Raw genomic sequence first — 17,859 nt, forward strand, 5'->3', positions numbered from 1 at the left:
GCATAAGAAAGAACACAATCAAGCACAGCTGAAGAGGCAGAAGACAGCGTTTTTTCGCTACACTTTTTACTTACTTTCCTTGGAGGTGCCTCTGAATTCTTGACCAGCATGATCCTAGTAATACTTAAGAACTACCTGAAAGTCCTTAGCTGGTAAGCAATACCATCTAGAACACAGATGGAAAGCTGAGGGGAATGGAATGCTATGCCTGGGATTCTCACAGCTTACTGGACTCATCCACTAGAACAATGAATTCTAACAGTGCTCTCCTCACACTTAAAAGTTGCTTCTCTTTGGGCATTTTTCCTATTTGCCTTATCTATCACAGAGCACACCTTTTCCCTCTCTCTTCACCCAAATTCAAGAAACACCCAAAACACTACTAGGGCAGGATGAGACTTTCTTGCAAGCCACCAAACAACTGGCTGCCCCTGAAGCTGAACTGGTATTTCAGAGCAGCTTCTAGACAGTCACCTGGATCAGCACCCCAAAACATCTTCTTTGGTAAGAGCCAGTGACTCAAAGCCTCCAACAGACCATCAACCTTAGCACTTATCATTTTAATAAATGTGCTGTAAAAATGGCAGTAACGACCTTGCTTTAGGAGATTCAGACTGCAACTTGTGATATGCCCTATGCCTTGATTCAAATGACCCTAAATAGGACCATTTAAAGTTTTCTTTATCCTGAAGTATTTCAAGTGAAATGATAAAATGATGAAATGTGCCTTATAACTCTCCAGGAAAAAAAGAAAAAGAAAAAAAGTGTGTGGTTTATAGAACAAAATTAGCAAAATGATGGTAATTGTTGGAGCTGGGTGACAGTTACATGGCGACTCGCTATTCACTATATTATTCTCTCTAGTGTATGTTTGAAAAGCTTCTTTAGTACATTAGTGGAAAACAGATTTAGTGATAAACATTTAAATATTCAAATCCAAAGCCACAGAAGGTCAGTGAATTGATCGTTACAATTGAGTTTGGAACTTCAGCTGATGCAACAAATACAGACCCCAAACCAAGCAGTGAGACCACTTTCCAACAGGTTTCTTGGTCATAACGCTTCAAATTTATGTAATTCTTCCATACAAGGAAAACAATAATGATCATGACAGCAACTAACATAAATGTTTTCCATGTACTTGGTGCTGTGCCAAGAGTTTTACATGAGTTATTTACAGGTATTATCTTATTTAATCCTTAAAACAACCCCATAAAGGTTACACAGGAGATAAGGAAGACAGAGAGAAAGGAAACACTTTTCCCAAACTGGGAGTGGCAGTGCCATGATCTCAACCTGGGTAAACTAATTCCCAAGCCTGCAATCTTACTGTCTACCCCATGTTGCCATTAGGTCTTCTGCTCTTGGAGAAATGGAAGCACCATCTTCCAGCTAAAAAAAGAAGGGATGTGGTTTGGGAACTGGATGAGAGGTTTGCTTCTCCCTTGCTTTATGCATTGAGAACCATTGCACTTTTTAAATAATAAATGATTTGGGGGCCAGGCGAGGTGGCTCATGCCTGTAATCCTAGCACTTTGGGAGGCTGAGGCAGGTGGATCACGAGGTCAGGAGTTCGAGACCAGCCCGGCCAACATGGTGAAACTCCATCTCTACTAAAAATAAAAAAATTAGCTGGGCATGGTGGCGGGTGCCTGTAATCCCAGCTACTTGGGAGGTTGAGGCAGGAGAATTGCTTGAACCCGGGAGGCGGAGGTTGCAGTGAGTCAAGATTATGCCACTGTACTACTCCAGCCTGGGTGACAGAGCGAGACTCCGTCTCAATAAAATAAAATAAATGATTTGGAGAATACTGACAAATCTTGAAGTTATCACATTCAGACTATGAAACCTAGATTTGGGGCTGAGGCATATACATTCATTATCTAAGTGAAGTTGGAAATAAAGTTTTGTTAGCATAAACAATATGAAAACCTCAATGCACAAGAGTGCACTGAGTTCACATGTGCTGTTGCGGATCTGTAGTCCTCCTAATTAGCTATTTTTTTTCTTACTTTATAGCTACCGTAGGTTGGTTTTTTTTTTTTTTTTTTTTTTTGTGACTGTCTCACTCTGTAACCCAAGCTGGAGTGCAGTGGTACGATCTCAGCTCACTGCAACCTCTGCTTTCCAGGTTCAAGTGATTCTACTGTCTCAGCCTCCCGAGTGGCTGGAACTACATGTGTGTGCCACCACACCTGGCTAATTGTACTTTTAGTAGAGATGGGGTTTGCTATGTTGGCCAGGCTGGTCTCAAACTCCTGATCTTGAGTGATCTGCCTGCCTTGGCTTCCCAAAGTGCTGTGATTATAGGCATGAGCCACCATGGCTGGCTTACTGTAGGTTTTGTTACTGACCATGTTTACCATGTTCCTTTGGCTTCCTGGGAAGCTGCAGCTCAATAGCAATTTTCTCCTTACATTTAGCATAAAATCTAGGCCTCCTGCTTATCTATCAGGATCCGTAAGGTCCTCTGTATTGGGGTCTCTGCCTTCTCTCTAATCTCAGAACTTACTACTTTCCCTCTTGCTATTATAGCCCAACTGGCCTTCTTGCTTTCCTCAAACACATGCCAAGCTTATGCCTGCCTCAGGGCTCTTTTTTTTTTTGAGATGGAGTCTCGCACTGTCTCCCAGGCTGGAGTGCAGTGGCGCAATCTCGGCTCACTGCAAGCTCCGCCTCCCGGGTTTATGCCATTCTCCTGTCTCAGCCTCCTCAGTATCTGGGACTACAGGCACCCGCCACCACGTCCGGTTAATGTTTTGTATTTTTTTTTTTTTTTTTTTTTTTGAGACGGAGTCTTGCTCTTTCGCCCGGGCTGGAGTGCAGTGGCCGGATCTCAGCTCACTGCAAGCTCCGCCTCCCGGGTTTACGCCATTCTCCTGCCTCAGCCTCCGGAGTAGCTGGGACTACAGGCGCCCGCCACCTCGCCCGGCTAGTTTTTTGTATTTTTAGTAGAGACGGGGTTTCACCGTGTTAGCCAGGATGGTCTCGATCTCCTGACCTCGTGATCCGCCCGTCTCGGCCTCCCAAAGTGCTGGGATTACAGGCTTGAGCCACCGCGCCCGGCATGTTTTGTATTTTTAGTAGAGATGGGGTTTCACCGTGTTAGCCGGGATGATCTCCATCTCCCAACCTCATGATCTGCCTGCCTCGGCCTCCCAAAGTGTTGGGATTACAGGCGTGAGCCCGGCCTGCCTCAGGGCTTTTAAAATATTTCATGTTATTTGGGATGTTCTTCCCACCACCTCTCCCCCTTTCTCAAATAACTCACTCCTCATCGAATTTGCCCCCTCAGAAAGGCTGTTCTTGACCCCCCATTCAAAACCCTCTGAACTATCCCTTACCTAAACTCTATCTACCTTGCTTTATTGTCCCCATAGTACTAATCACTGCCTGGAATGACATTACTTGTTTATTTGTTTATCTGTTTATTGTAAATTCTAAGAGGGCACTGCTCTTTCTCCAAGAACATAGAAAGTGTTCCTGTTGGTCAAGTATTTGCTAAATGATCTACTTAGGATCTTATGGCATGTATTCGGTGTACTAATCTCACTCCTGACTTATCTTCTCCCCACTTCTCCTTTATCCTGATTTCCTCATCAGTTTAAGTTTATCCTGCCATAGAAACTGTATTTTTTTTTTTTTTTTAGAAGAAAGTAGTTTTGTAAGTTGTCTCAAATCTTTTTTTTCTTTTTAATGAGGGTGAGTATACATATACACATGCATTTCAAAAATAGGTTTTAAAGTAGGTAACTAATAAGCAGATGTCTGGAGCACTGTATAATTCACCTGTTACCTCCAACACTTACATGTTATCAGCAAAAAAACAGCTGGCTTGCTTTTGCACCTCTGCCATCTCATCCTTTCTCCACCGGAAACTCTGTTTTAACATGTGCTTCCGGCCTAGGACCAGCAGTCGCAGATTCTGTTTGGCTAGTTGAGAGACGACATTCAAGAGCTAAAAAACACAAAGCCAGAACCCCAAAAGGTCAAGGGAAGACTCTCAACTTAGTGGAGTGATTTTTTTCCAGCAGGCCACCTCAATGGTGAACATGTGCTTCCGGCCTAGGACCAGTAGTCGCAGATTCTGTTTGGCTAGTTGAGAGAAGACATTCAAGAGCTAAAAAACACAAAGCCAGAACCCCAAAAGGTCAAGCGAAGACTCTCGAATTAGTGGAGTGATTTTTTCCAGCAGGCCACCTCAGTGGTGAAGCACTCTTTTCTGGTAAGGGGTAAGAAAACAATCCATAATAATTTCCCATCTTTGAAAGCCTGAGGAAAATGCTTCCCTATTACACATTAATGTCTAACATCTGCCTATTGGTCAGGCTACATTGCAGAGAGGTTTTTCTTTTTTGTATGTGTGTGTGACAGGGTCTCACTCTGTTGTCCATACTAAAGTGCACAGGTGCAATCACAGCTCATTGCAGCCTTGAATTCCTGGGCTCAAGCAATCTTCCCACTTCAGCCTCCTGAGTAGTTGGGACCACAGATGTGAGCCACCATGTCTGGCTTTTTTTTTTTTTTTCTCTGAGACACAGAGTTTTGCTCTTGTTGCCCAGGCTGGAGTACAATGGCATGATCTCAGCTCACTGCAACCTCTGCCTCCTGGGTTCAAGCGATTTTCCTGCCTCAGCCTCCCAAGTAGCTGGGATTACAGGCATGCACCACCATGGCCAGCTAATTCTGTATTTTTAGTAGAGATGGGGTTTCACCATGTTGGTGAGGCTGGTCTCGAACTCCTGACCTCAGGTGACCCACCCGCCTGAGCCTCCCAAAGAGATGGGATTACAGGCATGAGCCACCATGCCCAGCCTGATCAGCCTAATTTTTTTTTTTTTGGTACAGATGGGATCTCACTATGCTGCCCTGGCTGGTCTTGAACTTCTGGCCTCAATAAATTCTCTTGCATTGGCCTCCCAAAGCACTGGGATTACAGGTGTGAGCCACTGCACCCAGCCTAGTTCAGTTTTTTTTTTTTTTTTTTTTTTTTGAGACGGAGTCTTGCTCTGTCGCCCAGGCTGGAGTGCAGTGGCTGGATCTCAGCTCACTGCAAGCTCCGCCTCCCAGGTTTACGCCATTCTCCTGCCTCAGCCTCCCGAGTAGCTGGGAATACAGGCACCCGCCACCACGCCCAGCTAGTTTTTTTGTACTTTTTTAGTAGAGACGGGGTTTCACTGTGTTAGCCAGGATGGTCTCGATCTCCTGACCTCATGATCCGCCCGTCTCGGCCTCCCAAAGTGCTGGGATTACAGGCTTGAGCCACCGCGCCCGGCCTCAGTTGTTTTAAACTGTGCTCTTTAGGGCCCACTAGGATAGAGATAGAGAGGCTCAAGAGGGATGGGATTTTGTTTCCTAGGATTTCGTTTCCTATACATTTCAAACCTTGTTTCAACCCAAACAGCTCAACCTTTACATATTTATCACATTGGTATTCTGCATAAGTTTTGATTTGAATAAAGGCTTCTACTTCTTTTTAAGTTTGTAAATGATTAGACTAGACAGTGACTTTTCTATGTTATGACTTGATTGTTAATACTGCCTCCTTTCATTGAAATTCCCTTTTCTACAAAGATCTGTCGATTTCTACCCTGTAGCCTACTTTCCAGTCAGTTACTTTATCCCCATTCTCTCCACTTCCCATCGGCCTCTACTTCATTGTGTGCACATGAACTTCTCAAAGGTCTAGACTTGGGTTTTTAGAAATCTAGTACTTTGGTGAGCTTGCCTATACTCAATTTTTCATAAGGAAAAGTACATAAATTACTTGTATGTACCACCTATTAAACTAAGCTATAAATGGATATTACTAAGTAAAACAAAAGCTGAAAAAACTATAACTTGTATTATATAATCATATATCAGAAATATAAAAGATCTTTATAAGAATTGCTGGGCCCACAAAAACCACAAGTTGAAAGGTCTTACAGAAATCCTTAATTTTCTTGGGTCTTGGTTGGAAAAGGTATTTATTTTAGTCTAGCTTCTCTTTACTCATAAGTTCCTCCTCTGTAGATTTTCAGGACATTATTTAAAGTCTTATAATAAATAAAATTAATTCATTTATTTAATCAGCTATCAAATATTACATTAGTACCTGTTATATCCAATATACATGTAGACTCTGATGATCTAATAATGAATTAGCAAGGGCTGAATTTTTTTATTTTTTATTTTTTTATTTTTTAATTTTGAGACGAAGTCTCGCTCTGTCACCCAGGCTGGAGTGCAGTGGCGCAATCTCAGTTCACTGCAACCTCCGCCTCCCGGGTTCTTCTGCCTCAGCTTCCAGAGTAGCTGGGACTACAGGCATGCGCCATCATGCCTGGCTAATTTTTGTATTTTTAGTAGAGACGGGGTTTCACCATATTGGCCAGGCTGGTCTGGAACTCCTGACCTCGTGATCCACCTGCCTTGGCCTCCCAAAGTGTTGGGATTACAGGCGTGAGCCACTGTGCCTGGCCAGCTGAATTTTAAAAATATTACTGTTTATTGCTTTGGACCGATACTGAATTTTTGTCCACCCCATTGCTAATCTTATTTCAGTAAGGAGTAGTTGGCTTTTTTATCCCTAATTATTAGTTCTATAATTAAGACATAGAATGGGCTGGGTATGGTGGCTCACATCTGTAATCTCAGCACTGTGGGAGGATGAGACTGGAGGACTGCTTGAGGTAAGAAGTTTTAGACCAGCCTAGTCAACACAGCAAGACCTCGTCTCTATTTAAAAAAAAATTAGGCCAGGCACCGTGGCTCTCACCTGTAATCCCAGCATTTTGGGAGGCCGAGGCAGGCGGATCACTTGAGGTCAGGAGTTTAAGACCAGCCTGGCCAATATGGTGAAACCCCGTCTCTACTAAAAATACAAAAATTAGCTGGGTATGGTGGTGCGCGTCTGTAATCCCAGCTACTGCGGAGGCTGAGGCAGGAGAATTGCTTGAACCCGCGAGGTGGAGGTTGCCGTGAGCTGAGATCGCACCACTGCACTCCAGCCTGGGTGACAGAGCAAGACTGCATCTCAAAAAATGAATGAATGAATGAATGAATGAATAAATAAATAAATAAATAAAATAAAAATTAGCCAGGCATGGTGGCATGCACCTGTGGTACTGGCTACATGAGAGGCTGAGGCAGGAGGATTGCTTGAGGAGTTCAAGGCTACAGTGAGCTACAAATGTACCACTGCACTCCTGGGCAACAGAGTGAGACACCATCTCTTAAAAATAAAAGAACGGACACAACTTGCCCACTTCAGATTCAAGTTTAGCTCAACCTGCAAGTTGAGCTAAACTTGCCCAACTTGCCCACTTCAGATTCAAGTTTAGCTCAACTTGCAGGTTGAGCTAAACCTGCTTGAGTGTTAGCTCAACTTTGAAACACTTGAAACACTCAACCTTGAAACACTCAACCTTGAAGACACCAAACCCAGAGATTTACAACTAGTAAAATATAGTTCTTTCCTTCAAAGCTAGGAATAATGGTTTCTGTGCTCAGGCAGTTATTTCCTAGACTTCTCTATGTGTAAGGCATATGGTAGGTATCACAGCTACAGAAATTTAAGCTATAGTCCCTGCCTTTAGTAACGGAGTACCCAATATTATTATTATTATTTTGAGACAGAGTCTTGCTCTCTCACTCAGGCTGGAGTGCAGTAGCACAATCTCAGCTCATTGCAACCTCCGCCTCCTGGGTTCAAGCAATTCTCCTGCCTCAGCCTCCTGAGTACCTTGGATTACAGGCACCCACCACCACACCTGGTTAATTTTTGTATTTTTAGTAGAGACGGAGTTTCACCATGTTGGCCAGGCTGGTCTCAAACTCCTGACCTCAGGTGATCCACCCACCTCGGCCTACCAAAGTGCTGGGATTACAGGCGTGAGCCACCGTGCCCAGCCTCCAATATTTTCTTATGTAACTATCAAGACAAAGAAAACATATATGCTGGCTCTACACATATTGGATGGGTCATAAATATATTTTTTCATTAATAATTATTTTCTGATTAGCTGAAGAATATGCCCAATATCCATTTTCATCCATCATAAAGTAGCTCATGTTTGAAAACTTGAAAAATGAAAGAACAAATGACTCACAGCTCACTACCCAAAGACTGTTAATGTCTATTTACCACTCTTTCTGTTCTATTTATTTTTTATTTTTATTTTATTTTATTTTATTTTTCTTTCCAAATCAATAGGTCTTTTGCATCATTTAAATATCACAAATAGGTCTCGGGAATCATCCAGCATCTTATTTCAGAAGCTGGACTACTCTTAGATCTTATTCATCAGCCGGCTGAACGGTTCCTTTTTCAGAGACATAGATACCATCCAAAAATTTCCTGATATCCTTGTTTTTAACTGCTGTGGCTTGCTGAATCAAAGCCTCTAAATTGGAAACAAGCTCAATGTCATTACCTTCAAGGATTAATTCATCTTTCTGAGCTTGAGATACTGAACAAGCAACACCTGGTCTCACCCGAACCCTGAGGATATATTTTTCACCCAGGAAATTTCAGATTTCAACAAGAGATCCATTCTCCTGGATAATGACATTGATGGGGAAGTAAGCATACACAGACCTCATCTTGTAATGGAAGCCCAGTGTTAACACCCTTGATCATGTTCTGTACATGACTACAAATAGTCTGAACGGCAGCCAGTTCCTTTCTGTTTCCCCACCATTTGTCAACCTGGAGCCTCTTTTTTTTCTTTCCAAGAAGATTGAATCTACACTGATGTGATTGAAGTCCCTCTGCAGGGTTCCTCTGGGGCCTTTCACAATAACTGTGTGTCCCTTCACAGTAATGTCACCATTTTCTGGAATGTGGATAGTCTGATTGCTGAGAATGGTCTTCATTCCTCAGTAGACATGGCAAAGAAAGCTATTCTATGTATGTTTAAACATAATCTTATAAGCTATTTTAAAAGTTGGGTTAGTAATAAAAGAGCAAACATCTATACTAGTAAACTTTGATTCATGGGTTCAAATACCTCAAAAGACAGAGGCTGGGTCTGGTGGCTCAGGCCTGTAATCCCAGCACTTTGGGAGGCTGAGGCAGGAGGACTGCTTGAGGCCAGGAGTTCGAGACCAGCCTGGGCAACACAACAAGACCCCGTCTCTAAATAATAATAATAATACAATTATAAAAAAATTCAAACAAAAACTATTTCTGATACTGATTGCTTAAGTTTCCAGGCAACTGGGAAAACATGGCTTAAAGATAAATACAGTTGTGTCTTCATAGCTGTATCCTGGTTTAGATAAATGGTCTTGAGTTTACTAACAGTACATTAAAGACGGGCCAAGGAAGAGCAGAAAAGCCTATCTTGAACTACTCTGGGGAACCATCTTGTGGCTGAGAAGTCTCTACTAGAAGCAGCTCTCTGAAAACAATGAAAACAAGGAGAATAAATGAAAGACACAGGGAAAAAGATGAGTGTGCAGCATAAAAGCCCTGGCCTGAAACTCCATGAGAGTCCAGCCATGAACCCACTTCTGGGGTGAATTACAAGGCTGGATCCAGTGGGCTGAGTCAGTGTCATAGGTATACTTGGAATAGTTTTTTAAAAAAATACAAAAAATTCAACTTAAGATTCTACGTTAGATCAAAAGTGAAACCAGGAGGGAAAATGGAGTGAGTAGATGTACTTCTCCCTATGTCTCCCACTAAGTGAAACTCAAAACCTTGGACATTATATATAAAATGAACATAAGAAGACTTAGAAAGGTAGAGGGAAAAATGGCAAACTGGCTGGAGATCTCAGCACACAAGGACTGACATGGTTGTGAGTTCCCTGGGTTTTCTTTTTGCCACATATATCTCAGAATTGGAGCTGAAGAAGCTGTCAACCTAGAAATGCCAATGTGTGCAGACAAAGAAAACCCAACAAAGGCTTGTTCTCTTTAGCCAAAAGACAGGAAAGAGGCAGTCTTACTCAGAAAACTTGGTAAAAAAAAAAAAAAAAACAACATCAGTAGACTATGATGCTATGTATGTGTGTGTGTCTGTGTATGTATAAAACAAGTAGAGTTGGCTGGGTGTGGTAGTTCATACCTGTAATCCCAGCACTTTGGGAGGCCAAGTTGGGTGGATTGCTTTATTGTAGGAATCAGGAGGACTACAGACACTTCGGGGTAAAGCAGGATGATCTTTATTGAGTGCACTCAGACCTAACAGACTTAACATCTAAAAAACTGGGCTAAGAACAAAGACAGCACTTGACTTTTACATACCCTTCAAAAAGGGGGTGGGCTAGCCTGAAACAAACTTATGGTGGTGTGAAAGCAAGAATACAGAGGCAGAACAAAGACAGTTAATCAAACTGTGATAGGTGTATAACTCAGGATTACACATGACTGTTGCTATGTAACCTAGATGGCTGTTATCTAGGTTTGCCTTAGTGCCTTGCTAGGCAAGCCACTAGCTTATTCTATGACATTCACTATGGCACCGAGGTGGCTGTTGCTTAGGCCTGCTCAGATGGCTCATGACTTTCACTGTACTGTACTTTCACTGTACTGTTTAGGTAAACTAGAATACTTGAAGGTAAAGCAGAATACTAGTTACAGAGAATAGGAATCTATAAACTCACACTATAAGATAAAGAAAAATTCGTTTTTCTCTTCCTTACGTTGAGGGAGTACTGGGAGAGTCTTCAGGGCACATTAGATAGTATTATCAAGACTTTTCTTGGGTCTGGACTGTGCCTGTTGCTGCCTCTGGGACAAGTCAGCCTAATATAGGAAACCTTATTTCTCTTTTTTTTTAATTTTATTTTTTCTTTCTTTCTTTAATTTCTGCCTCAGCTTGAGTTCAGGAGTTTGAGACCAGCCTGGGAAACAAAGCAAGATTTTTTCTCTACCAAAAATGAAAAAAATTAGTTGGGCATGGTGGTGTGTGCCTGTGGTCCCAGCTACTCTGGAGGCTGAAGTGAGAGGATCCTTTGGGCCCAATAGATCAATGCTGCAATGAGCTATGAGAGCACCACTGCACTCCAGCCCGTGCAACAGAGTGAGACCTTATCTGAAAAAACCCCCACCAAAATAAAAAAAAAACACACACAAAAAATGAAAAACCCCCCAAACACCTACAGTGACCACTAAAAATGCTATACAAAAAGATACACTCAAAAACACTACAGATTTTATTTTATTTATTTTTTGAGACAGAATCTCACTGTCCCCCAGGCTGCAGTGCAGTAGTGTGATCTCAGCTCACTGCAACTTCCGCCTCCCGGGTTCAAGCAATTTTCCTGCCTCAACCTCCCGAGTAGCTGGGATTATAGGAGCATGGCACTATGCCTGGCTAATTTTTTTTTGTATTTTTAGTAAAGACCGATTTTCACCATGTTGGCCAGGCTGGTTTTGAACTCCTGACCTCAGATGATTCACCTGCCTCAGCCTCCCAAAGTGCTAGAATTATAGCACCCAGAAAAAAACACTATAGATTTTAAAAAGTCATTATAGAGAAATAAACATGGAATTCTAAAAAAGTTCAGTAGTCCATAGGAAGGGAGGAAAAGTAAAACAGAGACAAAACACAGAAAACAAAAATAAGTGGCAAGTATAAGCCCTAACATATCAATAACAGTATGAGCGATAAAAAGTCTACATATACCAATTAAAAGATAGAGGCTGGCAGAGTGGATTAAAAAACATGACCCAACTATATGCTATCTTGAAAAAACCTCAAATATAAACTGGTGGAAAGTAGAAGGATGGAAAAAGTTATATAGCATGCAAACAATGAAAGGAAAGCTAGAGTGGCTACATTAGTATTAAATAAAATATACTTCAGAGCAGAAAAAATTACCAGAGACGCAAAAGATGTTATACAATGATAAGAGGGTCAATCTAAGAAAACATAGCAATCTTTTTTTTTTTTTTTGAGACGGAGTCTCGCTCTGCCGCCCAGGCTGGAGTGCAGTGGCCAGATCTCAGCTCACTGCAAGCTCCGCCTCCCGGGTTTACACCATTCTCCTGCCTCAGCCTCCCGAGTAGCTGGGACTACAGGCGCCCGCCACCTCGCCCGGCTAGTTTTTTGTATTTTTTTTTTAGTAGAGACGGGGTTTCACCATATTAGCCAGGATGGTCTCGATCTCCTGACCTCGTGATCCGCCCGTCTCGGCCTCCCAAAGTGCTGGGATTATAGGCTTGAGCCACCGCGCCCGGCCAAACATAGCAATCTTAAATGTGTGTACCAAACAACAGAGCTGCAAAATATGTGAAAGCAAAAGCTGACAGAACCAAAAGGAGAAATAGCCAAATCTACAACTACAGTTGGAGACCTCAACACTCCTCTCTCAACAATTGAGAGAACAACTAGACAGAAAATCAGCAAGCATATAGAAGAACTCAACACCACCGTCCAGGTTCATGAATTGGAAGGCTATTAGCTAGTAAAAACAAAGGAAGTAGAATAGCTCAAACAATTTTGAAAAGAAAGAACGAAGTAGAAAAATCAGTTTACCTCATTTTTAGTCCTTCTTATTCAGCTATGGTAATCATAACTGTGTGATAAAAGTGGAAGGATAAATTCTGGAGTCTGGACCACATAGCAGAACAAAATAAACAATATACGATTCATTCTAGAGCATATCTAAAATTCCAAACTGATCCCAGAACTAATACCTCCTGAGTAACCAATACCTCAAGCTTAACCTAAAATAAGGTATCACTCTGCCCCGCCCCCATCCCCTGCTTGCCCTATCCCACACAAGACATCACTGGTCCTCCTTAGTGATATCTTCCCTTACTGATAAGGAGTACACTTGGCCCAGACCTCTGGAATGGGAAGATGGAGGCTTACTCAAGTCAGATTTATCATCTTAAAACTCTTTTTTCTCTCTTCTGATTTGGGGTTTCTGTTTCCAATATTTCCTACTATTTCACTTTTCCTTTTCACAAAATCATTTTTCCTTGAAATATGGTTTCCTTTTGCCACTGTATTTTCTTTATTCTGATTACTATCGGGGTTAAATTTTAATTTTCTGTCTATCATTTTTCCTCAAGATGATTAAGGGTAATTCTCTAAAACCCAGAAGAATAAAAACATATTTTGCCAGGTGTGGTGGCTCACGCCTGTAATCCCAGTGCTTTGAGAGGCCGAGATGGGAGGATGTCTTGAACCCAGGAGTTCAAGACCAGTCTTAGCAACATGGTGAGACCCTGTCTCAAACAAACAAACAAACAAACACGTTTTTGATTCATATTTGGTTTAAACTTTTTCTGTTTTGGCTTCTACCCTAATTTGGCTTATCTCCAGTAGGAGGAGATGAGTTTTTTTTTTTTTTTTTTAACTCATATGTGACACACTAACTTTTGGCATAAAACTGATGAAAAGTAGTTCCTGAGCTTAGGGTAAAAATATAGTTGGCAGGGCTACATGGGTTAGAGATAACTGAGTAGGGATGCTCCGGAAACAGAAAATCTGTCTGGGAGGTAAGAGAGGCCAATGAGAGCAAGAGCTTTGCTGAGTAATCCTAAACAGTAAATGCTAACTTCCTTTCCCTGTGCTTATACCTTTTTACCTCCTCCTCTGCAGTCTATGGCACTTCCTGAGGTTGTATGGATTGTAGCTGTTCAGAAACTCTAAAGCCGTTGGAATCTGATGTCTTCAGAAATTAAACATTCTATGTCTGTTCCTCAGCAAGATAACTATCATCAATATACCTCATTTATAAGAACTTTCATTATGGGATACCTCCAGGAAAGAACTTAAAAACTGTTTTGGAAGCAACCCAAATGCCAATTTCTGAAAGATGAATGGATTGATAAAATGTGGTATATACATATAATAGATTATTATTCAGCCTTAAACGGGAATGAAATTCTAATACATGCTACAACATCGACGAACTTGAAAAGTAAGTGAAAAAAGCCAGACACTAAAGGACAAATACCAAATGATTCCACTTACGTAAGTTACCTAAAGTAGTCAAATTCATAAACAGAGCACAGAATGATGGTTGTCAGGGCAGCAGGGAGAGGGGGATGAGGAGCTATTGTTTAAGGGATACAGAGTTTCAGTTTGGGAAGATGACAAAAGTCTGGAGATGAATGGTGGCAATAGTTGCACAACAACATGAAGTAGTTAATGCCACTGAACTGTATACTGAAAAACGGTTAAAATGGTAAATTTTATATTAAATATATTTTACAACAATAAAAGATTTTATCAGTCCAGACACGGTGGCTGATGCCTGTAATGCCAGCACTTTGGGAGGCCAAGGCAGGCAAATCACTTGAGGTCAGGAGTTTGAGACCAGCCTGGCCAATATGGTGGAACCCAGTCCCTACTAAAAATACAAAAAACTTAGCTGAGTATGGTGGCAAGCACCTGTAGTCCCAGATACTTGGGAGGCTGAGGCAGGAGAATTGCTTGAACCTGGGAGGAGGAGGTTGCAGTGGGCTGAGATGGTGCCACTACTCTAGCCTGGGCGACAGAGCGAGACTCAGTCTCAAAAAACAAACAAACAAACAAACAAACACGTTTTTGATTCATATTTGGTTTAAACTTTTTCTGTTTTGGCTTCTACCCTAATTTGGCTTATCTCCAGTAGGAGGAGATGAGTTTTTTTTTTTTTTTTTAACTCATATGTGACACACTAACTTTTGGCATAAAACTGATGAAAAGTAGTTCCTGAGCTTAGGGTAAAAATATAGTTGGCAGGGCTACATGGGTTAGAGATAACTGAGTAGGGATGCTCCGGAAACAGAAAATCTGTCTGGGAGGTAAGAGAGGCCAATGAGAGCAAGAGCTTTGCTGAGTAATCCTAAACAGTAAATGCTAACTTCCTTTCCCTGTGCTTATACCTTTTTACCTCCTCCTCTGCAGTCTATGGCACTTCCTGAGGTTGTATGGATTGTAGCTGTTCAGAAACTCTAAAGCCGTTGGAATCTGATGTCTTCAGAAATTAAACATTCTATGTCTGTTCCTCAGCAAGATAACTATCATCAATATACCTCATTTATAAGAACTTTCATTATGGGATACCTCCAGGAAAGAACTTAAAAACTGTTTTGGAAGCAACCCAAATGCCAATTTCTGAAAGATGAATGGATTGATAAAATGTGGTATATACATATAATAGATTATTATTCAGCCTTAAACGGGAATGAAATTCTAATACATGCTACAACATCGACGAACTTGAAAAGTAAGTGAAAAAAGCCAGACACTAAAGGACAAATACCAAATGATTCCACTTACGTAAGTTACCTAAAGTAGTCAAATTCATAAACAGAGCACAGAATGATGGTTGTCAGGGCAGCAGGGAGAGGGGGATGAGGAGCTATTGTTTAAGGGATACAGAGTTTCAGTTTGGGAAGATGACAAAAGTCTGGAGATGAATGGTGGCAATAGTTGCACAACAACATGAAGTAGTTAATGCCACTGAACTGTATACTGAAAAACGGTTAAAATGGTAAATTTTATATTAAATATATTTTACAACAATAAAAGATTTTATCAGTCCAGACACGGTGGCTGATGCCTGTAATGCCAGCACTTTGGGAGGCCAAGGCAGGCAAATCACTTGAGGTCAGGAGTTTGAGACCAGCCTGGCCAATATGGTGGAACCCAGTCCCTACTAAAAATACAAAAAACTTAGCTGAGTATGGTGGCAAGCACCTGTAGTCCCAGATACTTGGGAGGCTGAGGCAGGAGAATTGCTTGAACCTGGGAGGAGGAGGTTGCAGTGGGCTGAGATGGTGCCACTACTCTAGCCTGGGCGACAGAGCGAGACTCAGTCTCAAAAAACAAACAAACAAAAAAGGATTTTATCATAAAAATTTTAAGTATAAACAACAACAGGCAGAATAGCATAATGAACTGCCATGTACACATCACTCAGCTGCAATAATTATCAGCACACAGCCAATCTAATTTCAACTATATACCCATTCACTTCCTTCTGTCAGATTATTTTGAAACAAATCCCAGACATATCATTTCATCTGTAAATATGTTGGAATGCATTTCTAAATATAAGAACACTTTAAAAGATAAGCACAGGGGCCGGGCGCGGTGGCTCACGCCTGTAATCCTAACACTTTGGGAGGCCGAGGTGGGTGGATCACAAGGTCACGAGATCGAGACCATTCTGGCTAACACGGTGAAACCCTGTCTCTACTAAAAATACAAAAAATTAGCCAGGCGTGGTGGTGGGTGCCTGTAGTCCCAGCTACTTGGGAAGCTGAGGCAGGAGAATGGCGTGAACCCAGGAGGCAGAGCTTGCAGTGAGCCGAGATAGTGCCACTGCACTCCAGCCTGGGTGACAGAGCAAGACTCTGCCTCAAAAAAAAAAAAAAAAAAAAAAATATATATATATATATATGCACAAGGCCGGTTGCAGTGGCTCATGCCTATAGTCCCAGCACTTTGGGAGGCCGAGGTGGGCAGATCATGAAGTCAGGAGTTCGAGACCAGCCTGGCCAACATGGTGAAACACCATCTCTACTAAAAATACAAAAATTAGTTGGGCGTGGTGGCAGGCGCCTGTAATCCCAGATGCTCGGGAGGCTGAGGCAGGAGAATCGCTTAAGCCCAGGAGGTGGAGGCTGCAGTGAGCCAAGATCGCACCTTTGCACTCCACCATGGGCGACAGAGCAAGACTCTGTCTCAAAAAAAAAAAAAAAAAAAGATAAGCACAGGCCGGGCTTGTTGGCTCATGCCTGTAGTCCCAGCACTTTGGGAGGCCAAGGCAGGTGGATCACTTGAGGTCAGGAGTTTGAGACGAACCTGGCCAACTTGGTGAAACCTCATCTCTACTACCAGCACGAAAAAATTAGCTGGGGGTGGTAGCACGTGCCTGTAAACCCAGTTACTTGGGAGGCTGAGGCAGGAGAATCGCTTCAACCTGGGCGATGGAGGTTGCAGTGAGCTGAGATTGAGCCACTGCACTCCAGCCTGGGCGACAGAGCAAGACTCTGTCTCAAAAAAATGAGACAGTCTCACTCTGTCACCTAGGCTGGAGTGCAGTGTCACGATCTTGGCTCACTGCAACCTCTGCCTCCCGGGTTCAAGTGATGCTCATGCCTCAGCCTCCCAAATAGCTGGGATTACAGGTGCTCACCACCATGCCTGGCTAATTTTTCTATTTTTGGAAGAGACAGGGTTTCATCATGTTGGCCAGGCTGGTCTCAAGCTCCTGACTTCAAGTGATCTGCCTACCTCAGCCTCCCAAAGTGCTGGGATTATAGGCATGAGCCACCGTGCCCGACCCAATAAAATCTTTTATTGTTGTAAAATATATTTAATATAAAATTTATGTAACATAAATGTAACATAAATGACTCATATTTCTGAGTCATAATTGTTTTTTGAATAAGGATCTTAAAAATTCCCATACATTGAAGTTGCCTGATATCTCTCTTAAGACTCTGTAGAACCTTTTTCTCCATTTAGCTTTTCTCCCTTATAGTTTAAGGCATACAATTGCTCATAGAGAATTTCCTCCATTTAGATTTTACCGACTGCATCCCTATGGTATCATGTAACATAGTCTCCAGTCTTCTATGCTTCTTGCAAACTGGTAGTTGAATCTAGAGGCTGGGTTTGGTGGTACATGCATGTAGTCCCAGCTACTTGGGATGCTGACGTAGGAGGACTGCTTGAGCCCAGTAGTTCAAGTGTAGCCTGGGCAACACAACAAGACCCTATCTTTTAATAAAATAAAATATTATGGTCCTGATGAATTGAAAAGGCCAGTTCATTTATCAAAGATTAACAAGAACCTCCTCTGTAAGTCACTAGGCATGTGGTACTTGGGATACAGATATAAAAAAACAGTTATTCCAGTTGGGTATGGTGGCTCATGCCTGTAATCCCAGCACTTTGGGAGGCCAAGGTGGGTG

At 42.1% G+C, this 17,859-nt stretch overlaps 1 protein-coding gene and 1 pseudogene across 8 annotated transcripts in view; both read right to left on the reverse strand.

Annotated features, from left to right (window-relative positions):
• PRORP (protein only RNase P catalytic subunit) overlaps positions 1-17,859 on the reverse strand; it is a 163,818-nt gene that overhangs the window by 3,974 nt on the left and 141,985 nt on the right. For all 8 annotated transcript variants that reach the window (XM_033188277.1, XM_033188279.1, XM_033188281.1 and 5 more), the window contains one exon: positions 3,810-3,958. In XM_033188277.1, the coding sequence (XP_033044168.1) occupies positions 3,810-3,958 (149 nt within the window). The remainder of the gene's footprint in view (positions 1-3,809; positions 3,959-17,859) is intronic.
• On the reverse strand, positions 8,183-8,859 carry LOC117069826 (annotated as a pseudogene).

Source organism: Trachypithecus francoisi, unplaced genomic scaffold (assembly GCF_009764315.1).
Source record: "Trachypithecus francoisi isolate TF-2019V2 unplaced genomic scaffold, Tfra_2.0 Lachesis_group3, whole genome shotgun sequence".
NCBI classification, from domain to species: Eukaryota; Metazoa; Chordata; class Mammalia; order Primates; family Cercopithecidae; genus Trachypithecus; species Trachypithecus francoisi.